General features: G+C 35.2%; 1 protein-coding gene across 3 annotated transcripts in view; it reads left to right on the top strand.

Moving 5' to 3' along the window:
* LOC149579649 (protein S-acyltransferase 8-like) overlaps nt 1-16,422 on the top strand; it is an 85,639-nt gene that overhangs the window by 17,815 nt on the left and 51,402 nt on the right. For all 3 annotated transcript variants that reach the window (XM_089786306.1, XM_089786326.1, XM_089786315.1), the window contains exon 2: nt 7,054-7,239. In XM_089786306.1, coding sequence (XP_089642432.1) covers nt 7,054-7,239 — 186 coding nt within the window. The remainder of the gene's footprint in view (nt 1-7,053; nt 7,240-16,422) is intronic.

Here is a 16,422-nt window from a genome sequence, read left to right as displayed (position 1 = left end):
ATTACGTCAAAGGAATTGGAAATTGCACCTTGAAACTAAAATCAAGAAATTCTCTTCTTCTCAAAGGAGTACTCTATGTACCAAGAATAAAAAGAAATCTAGTCTCAATTACAACACTTGAAGATGATGGACATAATGCTGCATTCATGGACGGTAAAGTAATAACCTGGGCTAAGAACTCCTCAATTAAGAAAGCAAAATTGATTGGTTAGAGGAAAGGATATTTGTATGAATTAAATTTAGAACCTAGTCGACCCATTCAAGCCTTAATTCATGAAGTTGCATACATAAATGAAATATGGCACAGAAGGGTAGGACAACTAAATTTTAAAACCTTATCAACCATGGAGAAGATGGTTACTGGTTTACCTAAACTAAATAAAGACCACTCAAGCATACACAAAGGGTGCGCTCTGGGTATGAACACCAAAAGTCCATTTCATTATAGCACTAGAAAAACCAACAATGTTTTGGAATTAATCCATTCAGATTTATATGGACCTATGTCTATTCCTTCTCTTAGAGGATTTTGGTAATATATTTTGTTCATAGATGACTTCTCTAGGAAAACTTGGATTTACTTCTTAAAATGCAAGGAATTAGAAGAAATCTTAAAAAGATTTAAAGAATTTAAAACATTAACTGAGAACTTATTAGGACATAAAATTAAAACTCTTAGCCCTGATAATGGAGGGGAATACACCTCATATTTGTTCAAAAGGTTTTGTAAAAAAATAGGAGTTAAGAGAGAGAATACCGTTCCTTATAACCCGAAACAAAACGAGGTAGCAAAAAGAAAGAATAGAACAATTGCAGAAGCTGCTAGAGCCATGATATTTGATCAAAATCTAGAATATTATCTTTGGGCAGAAGCCTCTTGTACTGTTGTCAATATTCAAAACAGAAGCCCTCACTTCTACCTTAGAGATAAAACTCTTGAAGAAGTCTTTACTAAGGTTAAACCCAATCTAAGTCATCTTAGGATTTTTGGGTTCCTTGTATATATCCATGTTTCAAAAGAAAACATAACTAAGTTAGAATCCTCTGGGAGGAAAGGCATTTTTGTAGGGTATATTGAAACATCTAAAGCATAGAGGAGTTTCATACGTGGACAAAAAATATTGAACTTAGTAGGGATATAATTTTTGAAGAAGATCTAGCATTCAAAAGAGCCCTAAGTTCTGAAGAACCCTCTCCTTTACCTAGTTTTGAAAGAAATATTGAATCTGAGTCTCAGAGGGAGAACATGGAAGAAATTGAAGATGAAATTCAAAATCTTAATCTTGGAGAAACTCAAAATTGAAAGAAAAGACCACTTTGGGCCATTAAAACAATCGAGGAAGCACAAGACTTTACTATACCGTCTGAAATAGTCAGAGAAAGCAAAAGACCCAAAATATTTTCTAGTTGTACAACAAACATGAATGATTTGTCTAAATCAGAACCAACCAATACTTTAAATGCTATTAAACATACAGCTTGGAAAGAAGCTATGACAGAAGAATACCAATCTATCATGAAAAATGATGTTTGGGAACTTGTTCCAAGACCTAAAGGAAAATCTGTTTCTTCCAACTGAATATTTAAAATAAAGCATGTTGTTGACAGTAGCATTGAAAAATATAAAGCCAGATTTGTAGCCAGAGGATTCTCTCATAAAGAATGGATTGATTATGAAGAAACTTTTGCTCTTGTTGCCAGATACACCTCTGTAAGAGCAGTCTTAGCCATTGCAGCATCGAAGGGATGGAAAGTACATCAGATGGATGTAAAAACAACATTCCTAAATGGAAAGATTATAAAAGAAGTTTATTTGGAGCAACTTGAAGGATTTGAAACTCATGATCCTAACGTTTTTGTTTGTAGGCTCAAGAAAGCTCTCTATGGGCGTAAACAAGCTCCAAGGGCTTGGTATGAAAGAATTGATAAGTATCTCACCGGCTTAGGATTATCCAAAAATGAAGTAGATCCAAATTTATATTATAAAAGGGATAAAGATGATATTTTGGTAATTCTGATACTGTATGTTGATGATTTACTAAAAACAGGTGATGATCATCTCATAGATCAATGTGTGAAAGATCTAGTCAGAGAATTCGAGATGAAAGACTTGGGACTCATTCATTACTTCCTAGGACTGAAAATATAGCAGAATTCTGACAGCATTATACTTAATCAAGGGAAGTATACATCAGATATTTTGAGGAGATTTGGAATGTGGAATTGCAAGTCTATGTCTTCTCCAATGGAGACTAATCTATGTAAACTTAAAGAAGCAGCAACAAAATCACCTTCCATAGATTCTACTCTCTATAGACAGATGATTGGGTCCCTTATGTACTTGGTAAATACAAGACTTGATATTTGCTATGCTGTTAATGCCCTAAGTCAGTTTATGTGTGAGCCAAAGGAAATTCACCTAGTTGCAGTAAAACACATTATGAGATACTTACAAGGCACTCTTAATCTTGGGCTCAAATATGAGAAAGTTGATTTAGATTTACATGGATTCATTGACTCAGATTGGGGTGGAAGTGTTAAAGATAGAAAAAGTACTTCAGAATGCTGTTTCAGTTTAGGATCAACAATGATATCTTGGATATGTAGAAAACAGTCTTCAGTAGCACAAAGTTCCACATAAGCCGAATACATTGCAGCATCGATGGCCTCTCAGGAAGCAATTTGACTTAGAAAGTTACTTGTGGGATTTTTTGGGCAAGCCATGAGTCCTATGATTATTCATTGTGATAATCAGAGTTCCATCAAGCTTTTAGTGAATCCATTTTTTCATGACAGGTCCAACCATATTGAAATTCCTTACCATTATGTAAGAGATATGGGAGACGGGAATATTGTAAAATTAAATACATTTGCACAACAGATCAGAGAACAAATATTCTGACCAAACTTCTCTCCAGAGTGAAGATAGATCACTTCAGGAAAAGACTTGGTATGGTTGAATTACTTGTATAAAAGACATTATGAGAGATGACGATCTCTTAGATAATGTGCTGAACAGTAGAAATCTACTGTTATATCTAGATGAGTTCAAGATCACATTGTGATGTAGACATTTCTATGCCTATGAGTCACAACTTGGATAAAGGAAGCATTTCATTGTTTTCCAGAGTTTATCCTGTGTTCTGGTAGAACTTAGCTCAAGATCATGTTGTGATATAGGAAAGCCAGTACCTATGAATCACAACTTGGATAAATGAAGAATTTAATAATTCTTCGGATTTTATCTTGTATGAATGCAATATCATGTAAGTGATAAGTCATATCACAGGTATAGTAATATGACACAGTATCGTGTGTTCAATGATACCTCATACTTAGAGGATTCAGATAGATATAGAGTATCAATCTATGCTTATTCATATTAATCGATGATGCTAGATATGTTATCTCTCAGTATGATTATCAAGCTAAGAGGGAGTGTTAATTTTGTAACATTGTAATCACATTGGTCTGATGAAACAGATTGTACAGATCTGATAATGCATATGATGCCTTTGAAAGGGCCTATAAATATAATTGTTCAATTCTCAAGCATAATCGGCATCTCCCTTAGGGCAATCTTGTTTAGTTTAACTATGAACAGGATTGGTTAGTTTAATTACTAATTATTATATTTCCTAATGGGCGCTGATTTTGAGAGGGCAATTCTGGCCGACCTAGAGAAGGACATGTCCCTTCTAGGGACATGCCCCTTGGGCACCATATTTATGGAGGTTATGTTTGTGGATAAAGAACACACAACACAATCTAAGTCTGCTTCTTTAGCATACATTACCTCATACGAATTTACAGCAGGATATACATATTGTTGTAGAACTATTATCTCTGAAAGAAGAACCAATATTCAATCTGAAATTAATCAAGACAATCTCCAGTACAAAGAAGGAATTATATTAGTTAGATTAGTTGCAGAATTTGCAGAATATTTACATAAAAGTATGTTGACTATTTGATTCCCCAAAAAATAAAGATTGTTGGGTAATGAATGTATTTATAATTTAAGTCATTCATGTTTGATTTGTATCCCACAACTTTGTTGCCTCTTGAAGTTATTTTATTTGTCCAAAAGAAAGCACAAGTTAGAATTCATGTAAAGTTTCTTTACCTTTTGTGATCCCAATTTGTTATGCTTAATTAAGTGGATGGAGGAGTATGTCCTCCATTTCTGCTTAAATTAAGAATCTAATATCTGTTGGCATTCTATGAAGGCAAAGTTAGAGAGTCAGAGTTATAAAAATAGAAATATAACTTCAAATTTGAAAAAGAATGCTTCACTTTTTGTAAATTCTTGGTTCCCAGGTTTTAATCCCTCAATAGAAAATTTTATGTTTGCCCCAATTAGGGAAATAATGCTCGAATTCTCTTATTACTTCTGGCTTCCTTCCTCCCTGAAAAACACAGGCAACTCCTCACTTAGATTTATGTCCATCGCTCCTGCTACCTAAGGTGTTCTGATTTAGCTTCTGCATGTCTTAAAGTAAAGCTGGATTTTCTGTGGGTCTCCTTATGGAGACATGGTGGAAAGTTGGGAATTTTAATTGAAGGCAACCTCTCAGCTCAGGAGATAGCATTTTGGATTTTGGATTATTTTGTGTTGGATCATTTGTTGGGCATGTATTTTCGTGTTTAAACCTGAGCAATTGAATTCCATTAAAGTTTTTACAATACTGTCAATACCATGTAAATGGAATGCTCCCGTGTTATAAACTCATGTTTTTTATTGTTTGTCTTGGATGCTTAGTTCTTGTTGACTTATTTTGTCTGCTAATATTAATAAAATTTCTTTAATTCTTTCTTTTCTTGTTGCAATTTCTAGGGATCCTCTTTGATTTTCTTCAGTTTATGCCTGCGTATTTCACCTTTGCCGAATGTTAACATCTCAAATATAACAGTTGTTATATTTGTACTTGCATTCCAATTAATACATAATTGAAGAAGCCCCCAGAACAGCGTCTGATTTTATTTTCAGCCGTTTGTTTAAGAACATATTCTTATCATTTTGTTTTGAGTATGAGTTTAGTTGCTACTCTAACTGTGATCCTCAAAAATATAATTGCTGACATATATCTAGAAATAAAACCAGGCAGTTTTATACATTGACTAGGTATTCTGTTTGGCACCTTATGTAGCACAGATGAGCTATGATACTAGATATCAGAAACGTTAAAAAGATACTACTCCCCTTGATGGGAAGGTTACGCTTGCTGATAAAATTATGGCAGTGCGACATATGTTATACTCCTTTATCTTTTACCTTATCAAATATCATAAAAAGTGCTTGGGAGAAGCATTAGAAGTTTCTATAAGGCAAACAGGGAGCTGGGAAGGGGTATCCTCATGCTTACTTGATATTTGTGCTCCTCTAAGAGATCAGGGTGGAATGTGGATTCTAGATATAAGATCTCAAGAAGTAGCTCACACATAGTAGTTGATTGTAGGAATGGTGGAAGGTGACACACCTTGGTAATATGACAACATTTTGTTGGGTCAGCACAATTCAAAGAAAATTTAGACTGTTTCTTAGGCTATCTTGGGTTTACTTCATTGGCAGTTTTGTAGTCTATGAGGTTTGATCTACTTGCATGGCCAGTGCAGAGTTTCCATTTTTAGTTGAGCAAGATGGGATTTGGCTGTTCTTCTCGAGCAACAGTTAGGTAAGAAAGAACTTGTTTTGTTGGAGAGATGTTTGAAACAATGATGATAAGCATTGACACTCTTGGTGGAATGGGCCCAAGCTAGATCCAAATGTGAACATCATTTAAAGATAAGGTGTTGGGATGGTTAGAATTTGAAATGCATGAAGTTTTATCTGTGAAGAAATGCTTATAGGGGGAGTAATGTGGACGTGTTCTGCATTGTGGAAATAGAAAGTTGATCATATCTTCCAGATGTGCTGAAGTGCTAGAGTTTTTCTGGCAGTTTACTTGTTTTATTACTGCGTCTTTCTTGTTGCGGGAATCTCTTCTAGGGCATTCCTGGATGATATGGGGCAGCTAATTTAGAATTCAGTTGGCAGCTAGCAGTTTCCTCTGGAGGACAAGATGTAAAGTTACTTCTCAAGAAGATATTTCTCTATCCAGTCAGGGACTTTATGTGACACATGTAATTATGAAAAAAATGGATTTGATTTAGGGAAGTTATGAAATTAATTGATTTATTTCAGAAGGATGTGACTTTACTGCCCATTGGGGCACATGCCAAGGTGCTATGCTGTCTTTTCATTTCTATGTAGGCAGATTTTGTCCATGAAACAAAATTCTCAGCGTATGTAATCTTTTGTTCTCCGGGGTAATATTAGAAAGATTTCTTCAAAAAACAAATAAATTGATAATGACATCCTTACAGAATATTCCCAGTAATAACTTTCAACCCGATTGTCTTCACATGTGGCAACACTTTTATTGGATTGAACAAGATCAAATTTCATCATATATTGTAACATTAACTACAATATATTGTAATCTCATTTATATCATAGCATTGTTATTGTGTTTTTTCAAACTATAAAAAATTCAGTCCCTGTGGAAATTCAGGGTTCAAGCTGCCATCGACTTTCTGCAAATGGCTAGCCAGCTATTGTATACGGTACATTAGTTATTATTTAAACAATTATGTGTATGGCTAAGGTTTTGCCGTGGAAATGGTTCCATGTGGGCACCCCATATGAACTTGTTCATTACACATACCGGTAGGCAAAATATTCCAGAAATGCTATAGACTTGAGTTGTAGAATGCTTTCTTCCTGGTCTGTAAAGTTATGTGAATTTCTTTTGGGAAATAATAAACACTAATGGTTAAATTTTATTTACACTTGAATCATAACAGTTGGGATAAGCTGAAATCCAGGTCCTGAATCGTTGACTATTGCATTGATGTTTGATCCTGTTTGTTTATAACTTTATACAGTGCCTTGAGCTTGTTTAGGCTGTAAGCATTGTGGGAGTCTTTCTGTGTTATTGCTATTTGGCAAGAAATTGATACATGTGACACAAAACTAACATGGGTTATCATCTTTTGTCTTCTGTTTTGCAGAAATTTTTTCTCTGTGGAAGACTGATATTTGGACCTGATGTTCGGTCTTTGGTTGTCACAGTGTTCCTAATTGTTGTTCCTGTTGTAGTTTTTTGCGAATTTGTTGCCAGGAATCTCTTGCACCGTTTTTCAGGATATAACAGTGGATATGCAATTCTAGCGGTGACAATTGTATATACATTTTATGTTAGTTTCTGGCATCCTCTCTCTTGCACTAATAATGTGAATTGTTAAGATATAAACTACTTTTTCATATGTTAACATTCTTGTGATCTGTTGGTTTTACGATTGTTATTTCTGTGATTTTGATTTGGCAGTTGTATTGTACTGGAACCTCCAGGTCACTTGCAATATTATTTTTTGGTCTTGTTTTCTTAATATTTGCCATTGAGATGACATTTACCCTGTAGTTGAGATTCTTGAAGACTTTGTGATTGGTTTATACTTTGTCACTTCCAATGGAATCGCCATCTTTTACATTAGCACCCTATGGCCATTAGTTTTGATTGTTGGAGGTAGAAATGCATTATGTGGGACTTTGAAGGAATCTAAATACAGAAAAGTTTTTTGGTATAAGCTTTATTTAATAAATTAAAGTTATTCATTGGATAAAGGAGATGTTATCAAATTGCCTGATCGCTAATACGTTGATTTGAATACTAATTACAGCATGCACAGCTACAATTCATAAGCATTAGTGCAGCCCGTTTAGCTAACAATACATAATCATTGTCATGATAGTGCTAATATTAATTTCCCATTTTCCAGATTAATTAACAGTGCTATGATATTTATATAGTTCTTTAAGGTTGTGAATTCTATTTCAATATGTAATTGACTGTACAGTGGATTTTACTTCATTAATTGATGTTTCTCTGGTTTAGAGGTCTTTGATTTTGTGTGATTAATCTGTTCCTTTGGTTGAAATTGCTGTTGGTATTATATTTACTGGATTCTATTATTAAGTTAATAGACTAAAAAATTCAAATCTGTGCTGTACTGATCTTTTCAAAACTTGATGCAAGTTCACCACTCTTCAAATTTTCCAATTGCATATTTACGGTGTTGTCACTGCTCTGAGAAAGCAATGCATTTGTATGGTGTACATGCTTAGTAGGTGCTAGGTGCCAATGGCTGACTACCATGTTAAATTATAACAGCATATCATTTACCTAGCCTGGATTTTATAACAGATTCCAAGAACTAAAAATGTGATTTCCTGATGAGTTATATTATCCATGGAAAGCTATTTTTTCCTTCAGGCACTCGACAAAGCTCTGATAAGACAATTGCACAAAAGTATCAGGGTATATTTTGCTAAACATTATGAAGATTTCTGCCTTCCATGGAGAATCTTACCTCTCCAAAGTTATCATGTTTCTGGGGCAGAGATGTACTTACAATGTGGAAACATTTTGAAGACTCCTTTGGTCACCATCTTACCTCTCCAAAGTCATCATATTTCTGGGACAGAGATGTACTTACAATGTGGAAACATTTTGAAGACTTCTTTGGTCACCTCCCATCTCCACCAACAGAGAGGCAATGACTCCAGGATGCTCTGCAGAATCAGGGGATGTTTTGAGATGTCTTCCCTTGTTGGAGCCTTAGGAGCCAATTAAAGTGCATTCAGTATAACTGTCCTTGTTAGAGGACAAATTCCTGTTAGGAGACTTTGAACCCTTGCTAGAAGGTTCTAATCTTGTTAAAGGTTAATAAGGAAACAAATCGACCCACTATCTAAATTGCTCCAGCAATTGTGAAGATCAAACTTTAGGATAACAAATCCAAATCAAGTGAACTGACTGATTTGTAACTTACTTGCCAAAACAGTTCCTTTGAAGCCCAATACAATCAACCAATGGATCTTTGTTATGCAATGATCATCCAGCCTTTAAGCTTGCATCAACTGACCACATACATTACATGCATGAGAATACCCAATCAAGGAAAACATCTTTCCTTTATACCCTTACAAATAATTTATTAGGTCGGCCTGTTAGAGCTTCCCCAATGTACATTTAATTACATAAGACCATACCAAGGCACGCATGCCCTCTTAAGCATCCTTGCAATTATTACATTAAGGTCCCCATATGTTACAATATAATTATTACATTTTACAATGATAACCAACATGTTTCCTCAACCCAATCGGCTGGCAGTAAAACATACTGCACATTTCACAACAACGACCAATCCAAAATGATCTCTACGCCTTGCTGTCATTAACATGTCTTCAACCATAATCCAAGCTCGGTGACGTTACTTCAACCTTGCTGATAAGAAATAGCCAATATGCTACAAACTGTCTCTGACATTATTTCCTGTATAGTGGTCTGCTACCAGTTTTCACTAGATGGATTGTATCATAACCAAAACTCAATATAAAGTCTAGCGAACATGGATATTATATCTATACTCATCCGTGAAGATCATCCTAAGTTCGAATAGCTTAACTTGTTATGTGCCAACTTCACTGTGCCAACAGTCTCCCTGCGATATATATAATCTCTGTGTCATGATCACATAAACATATGTTGTCATCAGTGACAAAACCTGTCATCTATACAACACATAAATAATATATCCAAGTGCCAACTAAACCTCTATTTCTAACACTTTCTGATTGGACATGCAACCTATCCATATAGTTAGCACTAGGAGAGGAGGAAGAAGGAAATTTTGAGAATGAGTTCGCTAAGATACTCGAGTAATTTATACTGCATAGAATAACTATCCATCTAAGAAGATTCGAGAATTGAGAAGACTGAGCTGAAGATCCTTAGGGAAAGGTAATTGAAGTGCAAGGGATGGTAAGGGCGGATGTGTAGAGGTATGGTACATAGCCATGATAGCAATTGAAGTGCCAAAACGTTGAGAGAAAAACAATCCAACCATGTGCAAGGCATAGGGTATGCATTGGTTGAGAGCAAAACAATCCAACATCTTCCAAATGTTGGCAAGTAGGAACTCCCCAAGTTGTGGGTAATGGATTAGAGGACCTAGTAAGGGACTGCAAGACGCACAAAGCTATTTGGATAACAAGTAGTTAGGTGGACAAATACTATTGGTTGAGAGCATTTCCAACAATACTATGGGGTATAACCATTGATCGATTCATAGAGCTTGATGATGAATCTATAATCTCTTGTGAGTTTGTGACTCATTGAAGATGTTGAGATTATATTGCTAGGGAACAATAATGAGATTGTTGACAAAATCATAACACCAAAAAGGAAGATTGCAAACTACAAGTTTACAAGTGTAGGCTCAAGGAGTTGTTAGTTAAGTTGGAGAATTAGCCAACCAAGGTATTGAAGAATAAATGGTTCATCAAGGGACTAATCCCTTCGTCGGGCAAGAAGATGAAAGTAGCGCCTTGTCCACGTATATTGATGCTTACAATCAGATAATGGACATTGAGAGTGAAAATAATACATCCTCCCAAGGGAAGAGGAGGATAGACGATGAGAGAGCAATAAAGGTAGTAGTGATGACGAATAAAAAACAATTGAAGTCGTATATTGCGATATGATGAGAATGATAAAGGAATTGAAGGTAGAGAAAGGAACCAATAAGGAATCCAATGAATTATGATGTATGGAGTACAAAACTAAGGGGCAAACGAAAGGGAATTGTTGTTGAAAGATGTTTTGTGAGATTTTTCAAGTGGTGGGTCTTTTAATAGAGGCGTGTCAACACGATTTGAATACCAATAGCACACAAGTAGTCTTCACATAGGGAGAGTCCACTCCATCAAAACATCTAAATGCATTGCTAAATGGTTATGAAAATCAACAAGGCAGAAATCAAATGCAACATGTGTTCGAAGAATGTTCTATCATTTAGTGTAGTGAATGAGGAAACCTTGCAAGAAATATCTAGAATAAAAAAGACGACACACAATTATTATGCATATTCTGTAGGTTTGATGACCATTAAGAAACTAATTGCCCGGAGCAAAAGACTATTGATACGTTGGACATGAAGGAACAAGATGAGCCAATTATGGAAATCACGAGAGCATTGGCGAAGAAGGTTGTGTACTTGGATCGTTGTACAAAAAAGAATGACTATGAGAAGCCATAGTAGTAGAACAAGTGATGGAAAAGGAATGAAGAACCTCCAATGGAATTGCAAGAACATCATTGCAATCACAGTTAGAGAACATAGTTCAATAGGTGCTACAAACAATTTATTCATCAAGATGACTAACCTTCTTCAAATCATACTACCATTGAGAGTGGCAATCGCCAACATAGTTGGTGATGACCAAAGTTGGCGATGTGAAGACCTAAGTAAAGACATGGTAGTAGGGCCGCCAATTGAAAGCAAACAAGTCATTGACCTAGTGCTGACGACCATGAACATTAGGAAGCGACTAGTTGTCATTTAGATGGAAGTCACATCACAAATACCTTTGTTGATGGATGCTCTAGAGTAAACATATTGCTAGAAGATTTTTGGAGGTGCCTTGGGAAACCAACTGTTTTGTACCAACATTTCACTTGGTAGGTGCCAACTACCATGGAGACAAATCGCTGTTGCTGAAGTTGATGACACAAACAGTAACAATTTGGACTCGACAGTTTCTCTTGAATTTTGTGGTCATCTCATTGCAGTAGAAAGTGTGTGATGCATTACTTGGGAGAAGACAATTAGTAACAACCAAAGCCAATCATAATGTCAATTGAGAACAAGGGTCGAAAGTATGTAATTGATTTGTAGAACTAAGCGGAGCAACTTCCTCATATTCGTTAATTTTAAATTTCAAAGATTAATGTACAAAGAGTCAAGGTTGGATGGAATTGAATGGCAAAGCAATTTGGAGTTGAGTTATGCTTAAAGGATGAAACAAATTCTCTTGGTGGCTTATTTCATTAGCAAATGAAGGGATATTACTTATTTCCGTCAACATGTAATTTTCTTCGAGCTATAAATCTCTGTGAAGAGAAATTGTTGAAAGCATGTGAAACTATGGACGATACATCTAATAGTATGAAGAGAAGAGTAAGTAATATTGAGCATATAAATATTTGTCAAGGGAAATCAGCTTCATTGAAAATTTGTAGAAAAAGAAAGAGAAAATTATGAGGGTTGGAAAATGGAATAAATAAAGGAGTTGGGAAAAGTTAGAAAGTTTGAAGGAGAGACGACTAGTGAGATTTCTTTTGAAAATAGATTGATTTAATATAGGCTGAGAAAAACTAATTATGAAAAAAAGTTTGGAAAGTGGAGAAAAATTATCAAAGTACTAAGGAGAAAACTAGTAAGGCTCTCGAGTTGAATAGCAGTAAATATTATGAAGTGCAAAGTAAAAATAAGGAAGTTTATGGTGATGAGAAAATTGAAGGCCAAAAACATCAAAGGAAGTTTAAATATATTAAAAGCGGCCAACATAGAAAACTTATTTTTTGAAATTATAAAAGTTTGGCTGGGATGGATACAGGGAGTTATAAAAGGGAGACTGGAAACAAAAAATAATTGTTTATTCCTCACATTGTCGAGAGCAAGGCATTGGCAAATTTTAAGGCATGATTTCCATTCTTTGGTTAACCATCAACATATGACAACTTAGTTCTCGTGGCTAATGATTTCCATCGTACTGTACTATATGGTAAATACAAGGTACCATATGTGTGCAACCTTCACCTTTGACACTTTTCACACAACTCCATGATGGCATCATACGACCCTCGGAACAACGACATGCTCATGATAAATTATAGAGTTGTCTAGTCATACAACCTTTAGTTTGCAGACGCCACCACCTCCAGCACACTGTATGATATTATTTGCAGAGCAATTTTAAAATCTAGTCCTATTTTACAGTCTTGTTTTGCCTTGCATGGTTTGTATTATTGACTCTCGTGAGGAGGCTTGCAATGTACGGATTATGGTAGATATTCTCAACATTTGACCTATGAAGCCTTTGTCTGCACGGCTTCCTAATTTTACCAAACATTATCAATTGCACTGTACAACCTTTACTCTTGATAGCATCACTCTACACCATACAATATTCTTCACCCTTGAAAGCATCATTCTATATTGTATGACATACCTGTGAATTATTCATACATGTCTGTCTTCATTGTATGATGGCTTGCAGCATACAGCCATATCTTGGTTGTACTGTACGACATGGCTAGCATCCAATGTTATAACTTATGAGCAAGGTAGGAATTTCATATGGGAGCGGTACACCTTTCCTACGTATGAATAGCACTACAGTTCATTACACAACAAACATCTACTTATCTCTGCAGAAGTCTTCCTTAGTCGATATCCTTTGGCAAAGCACTACAAGATCTCTATTTTTCAGGCTTTGTCAATACTGTGTGCTTCTAATAAAATCACGAAATTGATGTGTGCCATGACAATTTGTGTGGTTCCCGAGTAATTTACATCACATAGAAATGAGATCACACCCTTGTGTAGGCTCCTCTATAATTTGTGTTGCAAATGTAACACAACCACACCCTACTCCACCTTGAATTTTTCTTTTTGGTATCTAGGGACGTTTCAAGTTGGAGAAGAGGTTTTCTTTGTTAAAAGGGCTTTTTGTATAAGGTTTCAAGACAATAGGAGGGCATTCAAATGGATTTGGTGGCTGTTCATCTCCATCCATAACTCGGTTAGACTAACTGTCATTTATGTCAAAATATGATGTAACAAATGACAAATCTTGAAATAGCTGATAGAGACACTTTGTTTAATAAAACCTACAAAATACAGTGAACTCCACGTATTCATGTTTTCTTCTGTATATGTTAAATTTACAGGTCTTGTAGGTCTTCAGAACCCGCTCGCTTCAGTTTGATATTTGTATGCAGTGCTTTTATTATCCAGATATGATTGTCTTCATTGACAATATTTTTATCAACCAGATATGGCTGCCTTCATTGGTATTTGAAATATAAATGGACCATCGGATCGATTAAATGGACATGTTTGTCCGGAAACATATAAGAGGACCTCAGCAATCAAATAAATAATATATGTTCAGGCTGCACTGTTTGTGGTGAGTGGTGAAATACCTCTAGGTTGTCGACAAAAATCAGGAATGTATACAAGAAAACAATAAAATCCTTCCATATCTCAGGCTCTATGTAAGCTATAATCACTGGCATCCAACTAGCCATGACATCAGTTTGGTAACAGACAGCAAAAACTAATAAACAAATACATTAAGACTACATTAATAAAATTTTCGTATTCTGACTTTTCAAATCTAGATAGGTGTCGGGTTCAACATATAGTTTGACTGGCCACCTGTACCAACCGACTGTCTACACTATGCATTGACAGAGGCAGTTGAAGAATTCATAAAATAATTAGTGGTCCTATTGAGGACAGTAAGGATCATGTAAGACAAAGCAATTTTCAAGCTGGCTCAAGAATCAAAACCAACTTAGTGCAACTTTCCTTGCAGTGTTGAACATAGATTATAGTTATGCACAACTATTTGAAGTCGTGTTCTTTGTAAAAGAAAAAATAAACAAAATACCGACTCAGAGAAGGTGTCAATATATCAAAGTTTTAGAATGCTCTAAGATGAAAATAACATGCCCGGTGGAATGCTTCCAGAATGAGTGATAAACACAGGGTGGAGGTATGAACACATGTTATAGCTGGAGATTGGATATGCATGTCTGCTCTAAGATGTGAAGAAAAGAACAGTGTTGGAATCTTTAATGGTTTTAAAGACATTCTGAAAGTGAAGGACAGGTATATCAATAACAGTGGTCTATTATTTCTGTCTTTAACAGAGGCAGCAATAACAGTAACTTTTCTCTGTCTCTCTATTGATATACTATTAAATGTAGCTCTCTCCAACCACTGTTAATGATGTTCAATTTTGAATTTGGTTTGACCTCGCTTAAAGTACATATCTGATTAACAGTCTGTCAAATGAGAAAACAAAATTGTATCAGATAATCTCTTGGTGGTGATATTGTTTCAGATTGGATTTGAATTACTGAGATTATTGTATCAGATTGAATTCACTGTGCAGAGCAATTGCTGTTGTTGTTTCAGAACAGATTTCAGTTTACAGAAGGAGAAGTGTTTTGTTGTATCTGGATTCTGTAGCATTTGTTTACAAATTTTTTATGCATTTTGATAACCTTCAGTTTGCAGGGGTTTTAGTTTAAAAAATCAGGAATTTATAAAGTGTTTGATCACAGGTATCATAATAGTTGTGAATTTTAAAAAGTGTTAAAGTTGGTGCTTAAACTGTTTGAGATGGTCCTGTGAATTAAATATGACTGTCAAAAGAAAGATTGGTCTCTTGGTTGAGTAGGTGCTCATCTTAAATAGATTTGTTACTCTAAAAATTGAGGATGATGTTAGGGTTGGAGCCCTTTAAACATTGTAAGTGGATTTAAATTTGTGAGGCTGGATTAGGATAGTAGATCCTAGCAGCATGCTCACCACAATTTTCTCACTTCTTAGGTTTCCATGTCATATTTTTGTGCAGTGTCCCTTAATCTTACGGTGTTTCTTTTATGTCTTTCAATTGATACCTTAATTTTTGCTATGCAATCTGAAGTAACTATTTGAAGATTGGAATTGGATAAAATTGTGTAAGATATATTTACTACTAATCCACTCCCCCTCTTAGTAGTAAACATGTGTACTATGAACTCTTCCACACTTCGATTGGATTGAAATTCTTATTTGTTCGAGCTTCTTTCACTTCAATGTCACTATTGTCATTCCCTCTACTGCTCATGTTGGTTTTGTGAGATATAATGAAACTTTAAACTGAAAAATGAAAAAATAAAATTCTTCATATGGGAGTTTTTTGGATTCAATTGCGTTGGATGTTTTTGCATCAACATTTCGAATCACACTCTGTGATCCATCATCAGGATGAGCATAAGACCTGATGATGGATCACTAAGTGTGCTTCAAAATGTTGCAAAATTATCCAACACAAATGAATCCAGAAATACTTACATACGACTGTCATGGATTGTCGAATTCTCTTCTCTTTGAAAAAATTCTAATTTAAAGTTTTCAAAACAATTTGAAAAGAATAAAAATGAAGGATAGAATGACTTAACTATTTTGAGAAATTGTTTTTTCACTACCAAATATGCCTTAGATTCAGCCTCTTTTACAACTTCAATCTTTGCTTAATTTTTTTTAAATTTCTCCTTCAACTTCAAACCCAACTGTTGCCTGCAATATTTATTAGTCAAACGTGAAATGAAATCAATTGGCGCTCAAATGAGGTGGGTTTGCCTATCGAGGATGAATTGGGGTTTATGGTGCCCACCAAAAAGGATCAATTTATTGTTTTGTCAATTACCCTATGATTGTTGGTTGTCCTTAGGATAGCTGGATGATGTCACAGCC

This window comes from Cupressus sempervirens, chromosome 1, assembly GCF_028749045.1.
Source record: "Cupressus sempervirens isolate cs-2001-9-10 chromosome 1, ASM2874904v1, whole genome shotgun sequence".
Lineage (NCBI taxonomy): Eukaryota > Viridiplantae > Streptophyta > Pinopsida > Cupressales > Cupressaceae > Cupressus > Cupressus sempervirens.
The sequence above is the reverse complement of the archived record's forward strand: the minus strand, read 5'-3'. Positions and strand labels throughout refer to the sequence as shown.